Genomic DNA, 12,041 nt, shown 5'->3' with positions numbered 1-12,041 from the left:
GTTGATAAAGTAGATGTTAAAAATACAGTGACTCTGACAGTATATAATAAATGACAGCAAATAAAACTGTTATTCATGATTGTTTAATAGATTTCTAGGAAGTACTTTTATATCAGACATTTGGCCATGAATGTAAGTATAGGAGATACCTTAATAGAGGAAATGAAGACAGGAAGATAAAGAAAGTGAAACAGAGTATCTACTAAATACATTTTTTCCTTTACTTTTATTTAATTATTTTTTTAATTTCTCTTTATTGTTGAAAGTATTATAGATGTACCTTTTTTTTCCCAATTGACCCCCTCCACCCTGTGCCCACCCCTCCCACACCTTCACCACATATGGTCTGTGTCCATGGGCTGTGCATCTACAATAATAATCTACAGTAATAAAAGCATGGTATGCTAATTAGACTGGGCGTCCTTCCAGACAAAGCCGCGGCAGCAGGGGGCTGAGCCCTTTGCACGACTTTCATGCATCAGGCCTCTAGTATATGCGTAAATTCCCCAGTTAATCTCTCCCACCCACACCCCCATCCCCGCCTTCCCTCTGAGATTTGTCAGTCTGTTCCATGCTTCTATGTCTCTGGGTCTACTTTGTTCTTCAGTTTATTTTGTTCATTACATTCCACATGAGTGCGATCATGTGATACTTGTCTTTCTCTGACTGGCTTATTTCACTTAGCATAAAGCTCTCCAGGTCTCTCCATGCTGTCTCAGAGGGTAAGAGATCTTTTTTTTTTTACAGCTGCATAGTATTCCATGGTGCAAATGTACCACAGCTTTTTCATCCAGTCGTCTACTGATGGGCACTTGGGCTGTTTCCAGATCTTAGCTATTGTAAATCGTGCTGCTTAATATATTCTATCTGATTGGTGTTTTGGGTTTCTTAGGATATATTCATAGAAATGGGATCACTGGCTCAAATGGCAGTTCCATTTTTAATTTTTTTAAAAATATATTTTATTGATTTTTTACAGAGAGGAAGGGAGAGGGATAGAGAGCTAGAAACATCGATGAGAGAGAAACATCGACAAGCTGCCTCCTGCACACCCCCTACTGGGGACGTGCCCGCAGCCAAGGTACATGCCCTTGACCGGAATCGAACCTGGGACCTTTAAGTCCGCAGGCCGACGCTCTATCCACTGAGCCAATCCGGTTTCGGCCCTCATTATCATTTTAATTTGCATCTCTCTGATGATCAGTGAATTTGAGGATTTTTTCATATGTCTCTTGGCCATCTATATGTCCACTTTGGAGAAATGTCTATTTAGGTCCTTTGCCCATTTTTTAATTGGATTGTTTGTCTTCCTTTTGTTAAGTTGTACGAGTTCCTTATATATTTTGGATATTAACCCTTTATCAGATTTATCATTGTCAAATATGTTCTCCCACGCAGTGGGCTCCCTTTTCATTTTGTTGATGATTTCTTTTGCTGTGCAGAAGCTTTTTATTTTGATGTAGTCCCATTTGTTTCTTTTCTCCTTAGTTTCCATTGTCCTAGCCCAGTGGTCGGCAAACCGCGGCTCACGAACCACATGCGGCTCTTTGGCCCCTTGAGTGTGGCTCTTCCACAAAATACCATGTGCAGGCGCGCACATACAGTGTGATTGAAACTTCATGGCCCATGCGCAGAAGTCGGTTTTCGGCCTGGGCAAGTCTATTTTGAAGAAGTGGCGTTAGAACACTCACGGGGCCAAAGAGCCGCATGTGGCTTTCGAGCCGCAGTTTGCTGACCACTGCCCTAGGAGATGTGTCTGCAAACATATTGCTTTGAGAGATGTCTGAGATTTGACTGCTTATGGTTTCTCCTAACGTTTATGGTTCCCTGACTTACATTTAAGTCTTTTATCGATTTTGAGTTTATTCTTGTGTATGGTGTAAGTTGGTGATCTAGTTTCATATTTTTGCATGTGTCTGTCCAATTTTCCCAACACCATTTATTGAAGAGACTATCTATACTCCATTGTTGCTCTTGCCTCCTCTGTCAAATATTAATTGAGGGTTATTGGTTGGGTCGATTTCTGGGGTCTCTGTTCCATTGATCTATATACCTGTTCTTATGCCAGTAACAGGCTGTTTTGAGCACAGTGGCTTTGTAGTATAAGTTGAAATCTGGTATTGTGATTCCTTCAACTTCATTCTTTTTCAAGATTGCTGTAGCTATTTGAGTGTTGTTTTTTTAGGTTCCATATAAATTTTTGGGGTGTTCTAGATCTGTGCAGTATGCTGTTGGTATTTAATAAGGAGTGCATTGAATCTGTTGATTGCTTTGGTAGTATGGACGTTTTAATGATGTTGATTCTACTAATCCACATCCATGTTGTCCAGCTTGTTGAAATGTAGTTGTTCATAATATTTTTTTTTACGATCCTTTTGTATTTCTGTGGGGACAGTTGTTACTTCTCGCCTTCGTTTCTGATTTTGTTTATTTGGGTCCTCTCTCTTTGTTTCTTGATGAATCTGGCTAATGGTTCATCAGTCTTGTTTATCTTTTCGAAGAACCAGCTCTTGGTTTTATTGATCTTTTGTATTGTTATTTTATTTTATTTTTTTTAGTCTCTGTCATTTATTTCTACTCTGGCCCTGGGAAGAGGCGCATGAAGGTCTGCCTCTTTGGCTGCCATTTTCTCAACTCTACATACAGATTTAGGATAAAACACGTATCACATCACTAGGAATTTCTTTTTCATTTTGATCTTTAATGTCCTGTTTTCATGCATGTTGATCATTGTCTTGCCTACTTTGGTCTAAGAAAAATCTCCATCTTCCTCCCTATTTTATGCATCAGAAAGTAGACAAGTGAGCTCATTAGGTGAGACCACAGACCTCATGAAATCAAAGTTTAATATTCTCATCTCCCCTCCCCCCCCCAGGCCTGTTAGCTCCGGTCTCATTCATGGCCGTGTGTGGTCATCCCTCATAATTGGCTACGGGGTGAAGACAGGACTTTGTAAAAGGATGAGGCGTAAGAGATTGGGAGTGCAATTGTTGTTGAGAACCTGGTGTGTAACCAGCACTGTATAAATTAATGACTACTATTGAAAGAAAAAAGTATATGTCTTATTTAGCCTATACATTGGCACCTTCCCATGAAGGAGGGAGCCCTCATGTACTTCCTGGGCGTGAATGCAGGTGCCCTGTGTGGAGTAGACTGCAGCTGCAAGAAGCACCTGGTGGACTTCTTATATTTTTATTATTTTTTAAAATATATTTTTATTGATTTCAGAGAGGAAGGGAAAGGGAGAGAGAGATGGAAACACCAATGATGAGGAAGAATCAGATTGGCTGTCTCCCACATGCCCCCCACTGGGGATCGAGCCCGCAACCCAGCCATATGCCCATGACCAGAATCGAACCCGGGACCCTTCAGTCTGCAGGCTGAGCCAAACCGGCCAGGGCCTGTGAGCTTTTAACTGTGGCTCCTAGACCAGAGCCTCAGAGGCCCTGATATAGGGAGGCCAGTTTTTCCCCAGAAAACGTGCCCTCACTGTAAGAGGCAGGATTCCTCTGTGGTCTTAAAAACTCTAAAATAGTGGCTTAAGTAAGACATGGTTGTTCCTTTCCTATAGAAGAAGCCCGGAGAAGGCAAGCAACGCGGCTTGGCAGCTCCCAGGAGCCTGCCTGCCTGCTCTGAGCGTGGCCCCTGCAGCCACCACGGCTTTGAGCCTCTGAGGTTACAGACCCCCCTGTAGCCCAGAGCGATGTTCCAGGGGGAGGCGCGGGGAGAGACGGCAGGAGGCCTTTCCAGTTGAGTTCTTTCACTTTCTAAGGGGCTTCCCCAGAAAACTCACTTGAGGCTTGGCTATTGGCCAGAATTAGCCATGGCCTGTGCCACTCCCCATCCGTCCTTCGCTCCCAGTCTCCAAGAGAGTCTGGGAGATGCTTTAAACTTGTCACGTGGCCGTCCCAACGCACTCGTCCTTGTGAGGAAGGAGAATGGACACGAGATACCCTCTCGCCGGATGGAGAACTTCAGACCGAGGGCTCCATTATTGGCAGAGTGAGGATCAGCTGTTCCTTCACCAGGAGGTTAACTGAGCCACGTGGTCCCCGGTGGCGCAGTTGCCACGGCCGTGGAGAGCTCAATTAGCTTAATGTGGCAGGCGGTGCCACGCAGGATGATGTCCTGACCGAGCCCCACGCGGCCCCGTCCACCTCCATGCAGACACGTGTCTTCTGCTTGCCTTGTGAATGCCATCGTCACGCTAGCTCGGCCTGTTCCAGAGCCTCTGTCCCGGCCTCTTCATGTTATGAGAGTTCAGTCTTTAGAAAGTTAGGTCCCAGTTCTGTTCCTGTTGCCACACCTTTGGAAATGCATTTGCTTTAAACCCTTTCCTCCTGTACTTATTTCTAATTTTTTATGATATGTTTTTATTTTCTTTCTCTCTTGTCCAATTACATGTTAATCTTTTTTTATTAATAGGCTTTTTTTTTGTAGTTCTCTCCCAGATTGATCCTCTGCTCACAGTGGTCACAGCCGTGTCTGGCAGTGGTTGTGGTCTCATCAGAGAACTTTGGTCCATCCTGTGTGGCTGCTGATTAATGTTCCTGAATGTCTGCTCGGACTGCACGTTCTCCCGGGCTCCTGGCGCCCGGGCTGAGAGAGACAGGAAGTGCGCAGAGACCCCGTGATGCCGGGACCTTTAGACAAGGCCTTTGTGCACCTGAAAAGATCTTCCATTTAAATGCCAAGGGTTAGCCCGGCTGGTGTGGCCCAGTGATTGAGCGTCAACACATGAACCAGCAGGTCATGGTTCAATTCCCAGTCAGGGCACATGCCTGGGTTTTGGGCTCCATTCCCAGTAGCGGGTGTGCAGGAGGCAGTTGATCAATGATTCTCATCATTGATGTTTCTATCTCTCTCTCTCCCTCTCCCTTCTTCTCTCTGAAATCTAAAAATATATTTAAATGCCAAAGTTTACATGCTGTCACGTTGTCAGAGGATATTATTTAATTTTGCTCTATAATTCAGTAGCATGATTTTATTGTCTTTATTTTACTACTTGAGAATTCATGACATTCTGAATAAAAATACAGTACAACATAAATATGTGTATAGACTTTTGGAGAGTGCATAGCAATTTGTGGCATACCTTTGGATATTTTAAAAGTTAAATCACTGTATTTTGACATTGTAATTTTTTAGTGAAAATCTTGTCACAAAAGTGTTTTTACTTTTAATGTGAGGTAATTTTTAAAACCTTTTTTATTTTGAGAGGAATGCTGGTTCACGCGCTGTTGGGAGGAACTGTATGGAGAGATCTCCGAGTGTAACGTCTGGCACGGCTGCAGTCCATCAGTCTTACTCAGACAGTGTGTGGTCATTCTTAATTCTCTTAGTTTTGTCATTTTTAAGAATTTAAAATGTCGGGAAGTACTTGAGGATGCTCATGGATTAAAGGAATTGCACTTAATATTTCTAGCTACAGAAGTAATTATCAGAAAAAGTATTCCTTAATCCTTCCATTTAAAAGCTTTTTGCAGTTTTAAGAAGGCAAAAAATGTGATACTTCTCGTTGACATTGGATTCTTTAGTTCTATTTCAGAAAGGCCGTTTCTAAGCTGTGTTGATGGTAGAACTGCCATTTTCCTATTTGGGGATTTAGATGTGGACTGGAGCCTGTCTGTGAGGTTTTCTGTAAGCTGAGGTAGAAAGCTGCGGGCTAGATCCTCCTGCTGGGGGCTTATTCTGATGTAAATGGCCGCCCAAGTCTAGGCCTTTCTCTCCATCTCCCAGCCTCCATAGGATGCCAGCAGGACCTGGCACCCACTGTCTTCACATGTCTCCTTCTCCTCTTCCCACCTCCTGTTGTAAATTAGGCTTTCCTCCTCTCCTGTAGCTGTAGCACCTTCCAAAGCCCAGGGTGAGCCCCGCCTCGTCCCCTCTCCCCCCCCCCCCCCCCGCCGCGCCCGCCTGGACAGCCCTGGTTTCTGCAGCCCTGCCCTGGGCGGCCTGTGTGGTGGGCCAGGTTAGGACACTGACGCAAGGAGGTGTTCAGTAACTAGCAAGGTCCTTTCCCTAGGTTTTGACAAACGGGACAAACACAGGTCTCCCTGCTGGGATAAGTCCGGATGTCTGGGTGGGTTGTTTGATTCTCAGAGGTAGGAGATAAGAACTGTTTGAGAGGGTGAGCCATTTGAAGGAGTGGGCACGATGGGGAGGAGGTGTGGGGGGGACATGTTTCCTGACAGACAGCTTCCCAGGGGCGCTGTGTGCGAGCACGCAGGAGACACGCGTGGTGGGCTGGGAGTGTGAAACTGATCTCACTATGGGCTGTGGGTAAATACATTAACATTCTTTAGCCCCTAAGCAAGCACAGAGTACATTTGTTTTTCTGTCCTTTCCAACTTCCTTATTAAAATTTTCCTGAATTTGATTACTGAATCGTTGGTGTGCCCCTCCATTGTCTCCGAGGGACCGCAGTTTCCCTGCGGCATTAGACGCCATCTGTGTAAGACGCTTTTCTCCAGAACAGTCTGGATACATGACTGTGAAGAGAGTGTGATTATGTACAAGGCAGTCTCCAGTTTATTACAGATAAACACTCGAATAATTAAAGTAACTTTCTTCCTTTTTGGATTACGGATGATTTAAAATTTAATTCTAAATGTAAATTTAGATAGATTCCCTTAAAAGTGTTTGCTTTTATTTTTAACAAAGTAATATGTAATGTAGAAATATGGAAAATAAACATAATGACAATTAGTTGATAAACCCTACTGTCTGCAGATAACTGTAGTTAATATTTTGGTGTTTCCTCTTTTAAACCATATGTTGCAAACTTGAAATCTACTGTTAATCATCTACTGATGATATTTATAGCATTTTATGCACTTACTAGAGGCCCGGTGCACGAAATTCATGTACGGGGGCGGAGGGTGTCCCTCAGCCCAGCCTGCACCCTCTCCAATCTGGGACCCCTCGAGGGATGTCCGACTGCCCATTTAGCCCAATCCTACCGGGATCGGGCCTAAACGGGCAGTCAGACATCCCTCTCACAATCCAGGACTGCTGGCTCCCAACTGCTCACCTGCTTGCCTTCCTGATTGCCCCTAACCACTTCTGCCTGCCAACCTGATCACCCCCTAACCACTCCCCTGCCAGCCTGATTGATGCCTAACTGCTCCCCTGCCAGCCTGTGTCCCTCCCCTGCAGGCTTGATCACCTCCAACTGCCCTCCCTTGCAGGCCTGGTCCCTCCTGATTGCCCACAACTGCCCTTCCTTGCAGGCCTGGTCCCTCCCAACTGCCATTCCCTGCTGGCCATCTTGTGGCAGCCATCTTGTGTCCACATGGGGGCAGCAATCTTGTGTGTTGGAGTGATGGTCAATTTGCATATTGCTCTTTTATTAGATAGGATAGAGGCCTAGTGCTCGGGTTGGGGCCAGCTGGTTTGCCCTGAAGAGTGCCCCGGATCAGGGTGGGGGTTCCCTTGGGGTGTGGGGCGGCCTGGGCAAGGAGCCTGTGGTGGTTTGCAGGCCGGCCACACCCCCCAGCAACCCAAGTGGAGGCCCTGGTATCTGGGATTTATTTGTCTTCTATAATTGAAACTTTGTAGCCTTGAGCTGAGCCAAGCCTCCTGCTTGCTCCGTGGCCGCAGCCATTTTTGTTGGGATTTATTTATCTTCTATAATCGAAACTTTGTAGCCTTGAGTGGAGTCCAGGACCAGTCACGGTGTGTGGAAAGCTTGGCTTCCTCCATTGCTGGGGAAACCCAAGCCTCCTGCTCACTCCGTGGCCACAGCCATCTTGGTTGGGTTAATTTGCATACTCACTCCTGATTGGCTGGTGGGCATGACTTGTTGGTGTGGCAGGTGTACGGTCAATTTGCATATTACTCTTTTATTAGATAGCATATTATGACCATTCCTCATATAAATATATATTTTTGTTAATCCTCATGTGAGGATATTTTTTCCATTGATTATTAGAAAGAGTGGAAGGGAGGGGGAGAGACAGAGAGAGAGAAACAGCAATGTGAGAGAGACACATCAATTGGTTGCCTCCCACAGCACTCCAACAGTCCTCAGACCGACACTCCAACCACTGAGCAAAACCAGCTGGGGCCCATTTCTCATATTAAATGTCCCTTACATGCATAGCTTACCTGAACTTAGATTGCTTCCAGCTCTTTGCTCTTATGACTAACTCATACTACAGTAGATTTTCCACATATATGTGTATTCCTATTCTCATCTCATAGTTTCTCTAGGAAAGATACTTGAAAGTCAGATAACTGGTCAGGAGCATGAATATTGCTGAGGTTCTCAGAAAGGTACCATTTTATAACTTCTTTGAATAATGTATATACTTTCATTTTTAGCAAGAAAATGAAATTGGGAAGAAATGTGAGACCAAGAAAGAATCACTGCCATCAACTAAAGAAGAGCCATCTGTGAGGAAACTTTATTTACTTTTTCTAAAGGTTTGACTTCTATGGGACTATCTTCTCGTCATTTATCTGTCAGTGCATATTCTCAGAACTGATTCTCTTTCTGCACTTTGGTCTCATACTGTGCCTCCTCTGGAGAGGGTGGATCATATTGTGACCTTCCTACAGCGACCAGTGTGGCCATCCCTGCCCTCTATTCCATAGATTGTGATCTCAGGTCTTTCATTTATAAAACCACATGACACTTTAACAGGGCTGTTGTTTCTATAAAGTAGAGTAAGGATGTGAAATTTTTCTAAACTCTGAACCACACCAGCAAAGTATGAGGCCGTTGCTTTATTCGGGCTCCTGATTGCAATCTGTCACTCTCCAATGAACCTTTTTTCTTGTTGTTTCCCATTTGTCTTCTCTCCCTGTCTTTATCTTAGTCCTTTAACTTCCTTGTGAAAATATACAAAGCAGTTTAAAAACTGAGACATGGCCCTAACTGGTTTGGCTCAGTGGATAGAGTGTCGGCCTGTGGACCAAAGGTCCTGGGTTCTATTCTGGTTCCTCCCCGGCCCGGGCCCTGGTCAGGGGCATGTTGGAAGCAACCAGTTGATGTGTTTCTTTCACATCAGTGTTTCCCTCTCTCTTTTTCTCTCTTTCCACTCTCTCTGAAAATCAAGGGGAAAATATCCCCGGGTGAGGATTAAAAACAACAAAAATAATAAAAATGGAGACTTGGGCCTGGGCAGCTGTAGCAATGTGGATGTGTGGCTGTTAGTTAATAACAGATGATGTGGAAAATCTCAGTTGGCCAGGAGGGAGTTTCCAGGCTGGTTTTAGTAACTGTTAATCCCGAATGAAAAAGGGTCTTTCATTTCAGAAGGTAGTGTGTCCAGAATTAATGATTTTTCTGAGGTGCCAAAAATAATAAAAAATAAAAATTACTGAAAATCCAAGACAACTTAAATATAATAGATAAGAACTTGTGGAATGGATTGTATACTAATCTTGGAATATGGTTTTATTTGTTTTTATTTTTTAAATGTATTTTTATTGATTTCAGAGAGGGGGAGAGACAGAGAAACATCAGTGATAAGAAAGAATCATTACTTGGCTGCCTCCTGCACGCCCCACACTGGGAATTGAACCTGCAATCCAGGCATGTGCCTTAATGGGGAATCGAACCGTGACCTCCTGGTTCATAGGTTGACGCTCAAGCACTGAGCCATGCTGGCTAGTCTAGAGTATGGTTTTAATGAAAAGCAAACAGTACTAAGATTTCTTGCCAAGAAAATATGTATAAGAAGATAAATTGTTTATTGAGATGATATTTATTAAAATAGGCTACTAAATTTGAAATACTAAGTTTTTAGAATGCCACATGCCCTCTGTCATAGATTAGCATGTTATAAATGTTTCTAAAGTTATAGAGTGCTTGGATAAATACTTTCCTGGTTTTGAAATAGATATGATTTGATTCCAAATACCAAGTTCTGATGCCAGAAATAAACCTTTTTAACTGTTTATTCAGCTATTTGGACTTTTTAAATTGAGATCCCCAATGACAAATAATTTTCCTTTTCCTATTTCTTACCCATCCACTTACCCCGTGTAAGAACAATGACAGGCCCCAGAGTATTGATGAGATGCCTCTGAGGAAGGTGTTGCTGACGGAGTTCAGGTCCCTGGTGGTGAGTGGCTTTGCCTCCAGAAATGCCCCCAGTGTCAAGGGTGATCCTGGTCCATTGAAGAATTTCAAGAAATTCAGAAAGGTACGTGTTCCTTCACTAAAAAATCACCAGAGGGCAGTGTGTCAAGTGGTTTTAGAACTACTACTGATGCTAACCAGTAGTAAAGCAGTTCGAGTTGGAATCTGGTGCTCTTTCTCTGGCCTAAGACAGGTAAGGCATGAGCTGACAGGTAAGACAGTTAGCGCATGGAACACCTAAACCGCAACAAGCCTCACTGAGACTGGATTCCTCACAGTGCGTTCCCTGTCCCCTCGCCCCGCCCCTCCCCAGCGGGCGTCTGGCTGCTGCCGGGTCCTCTCAGTTCTCATGCTGATCGGTGACTACTCGAAAGGATTCTGTAACCCAGGACTTTATGAAGATAGCAGGTTTGTGGAAAATAACAGCAAATTCAGTAAGAAAATGAGGCCCTGCCGTGCAGGTGGGGGGGGGGCGCAGCCTCAGGTCCCCGTCAAGCCCCGCCAGGCAGGGGGCGTGGCCTCACGTCTCCCAGCCCCTGCGCGAGGGCGCGAAAGTGTGATGACCATTTGCATATTAGCTCTTTATTAAATAGGATGCATATATAAAGTAAAATTATAAATACACTAGAGGCCCGGTGCATGAATTCATGCACCAGTGGGGTCCCTTGGCCTGGCCTGTGGGATCAGGCCGAAACCGACTCTCTGACATCCCCTGCGGGGCCCCCGATTGCAAGAGGGCGCAGGCCAGACTGAGGGACCCCGCTGGTGCATGATCGGGGCCGGGGAGGGATGTGGGAGGTTGGCCAGCCGGGGAGGGACCGCGGGCGGGCTCCAGGGTATTTCCAGCCCATTTCGCTCAGTCCCAATCCAATCGGCCGGACCCAAGCAGTAAGCTAACCTACCAGTTAGAGTGTCTGCCCCCTGGTGGTCAGTGCACGTCATAGCGAGCGATTGAGTGGCCTTAGCATATCATTAGCATATTACACTTTGATTGGTTGAACGGACAACCGGATACTTAACATATTAGGCTTTTATTATATAGGATACCCTCATTGTTACTATCAGACCTGAGTGCCTCCTCTTTTAGGAACGATTAGATCATTATTTTGTCCATGAGGTTGTCTGTGTTCTTTGCTGTCTGCTCTGGGCTATCTGGCTCCTCTGTGAACCTGCTGTGACAGCTCTTGCTCATGCGGTTGATGAGAATGCTGTAGTAATCATTTCAAGGCAGTTTCTCTGAAAACGGTTTCTCTGGAGCGGGATCTGTGTGATGCTTACTGTGACCGTGAGGTATTGGACTTTGTCTCTCCAGTGGCAGCTGCTAATAACATTTCCCAAATAAAGGAGTGGTCTGCCCACTCTGACAGCTCCACAGGGTCTGACCTCCATTTAAGAGGAAGAACTTCTGCATAGAGTGGAAGATGGGGGTCTCCATCCAGAGCTCCCTTACCTTCCCGCCCACAGCCGGGGAGAGCACAGGGGCACCCTTTACTTTTCTTCACCCAGTGATATGTTTTTATTGATCTTAGACAGCACAGGGGGATGAGAGAGAAAGAGAAACATGGATGTGAGAGAGAAATTGTCTCGTTTTTGCCCTGACCGGAATCAAACCAGCAGCCCAGGTGTGTGCCCGACAGGGTCAAACACACCACCTTTTGGTGCACGGACGACACTTCAGGCACCTGAGCCACCGCCAGGGCACGGGCATTCATATCCGATATTGCCTGTTAAGTACCCAGTTACAAAACTCATGGCCCAAATCCAAAAGACATAGTGTTTTTATGTATTAATGAAGTTACCAAAGGAAAGCGATAATATTCACTGTTGGCCCAGGAGTGATGAAGGGATATAAAGCAGTACATATTTCTGGAAAGTAATTTGGAAAAATTTAAAACCCTTAAAAGTGTTAATATTCTTAACAAGGAATTTTTTGAGAGTATAAAAGAAATTC

At 44.9% G+C, this 12,041-nt stretch overlaps 1 protein-coding gene across 4 annotated transcripts in view; it reads left to right on the top strand.

Annotated features, from left to right (window-relative positions):
- Positions 1-12,041, top strand: part of NBN (nibrin) — a 48,581-nt gene that overhangs the window by 22,010 nt on the left and 14,530 nt on the right. For all 4 annotated transcript variants that reach the window (XM_008158869.3, XM_054708436.1, XM_054708435.1 and 1 more), the window contains exons 12-13: positions 8,326-8,397; positions 9,999-10,154. In XM_008158869.3, the coding sequence (XP_008157091.2) occupies positions 8,326-8,397; positions 9,999-10,154 (228 nt within the window). The remainder of the gene's footprint in view (positions 1-8,325; positions 8,398-9,998; positions 10,155-12,041) is intronic.

Source organism: Eptesicus fuscus, chromosome 19 (assembly GCF_027574615.1).
Source record: "Eptesicus fuscus isolate TK198812 chromosome 19, DD_ASM_mEF_20220401, whole genome shotgun sequence".
NCBI lineage: Eukaryota > Metazoa > Chordata > Mammalia > Chiroptera > Vespertilionidae > Eptesicus > Eptesicus fuscus.
This window is presented reverse-complemented; position numbering and strand designations above follow the sequence as displayed.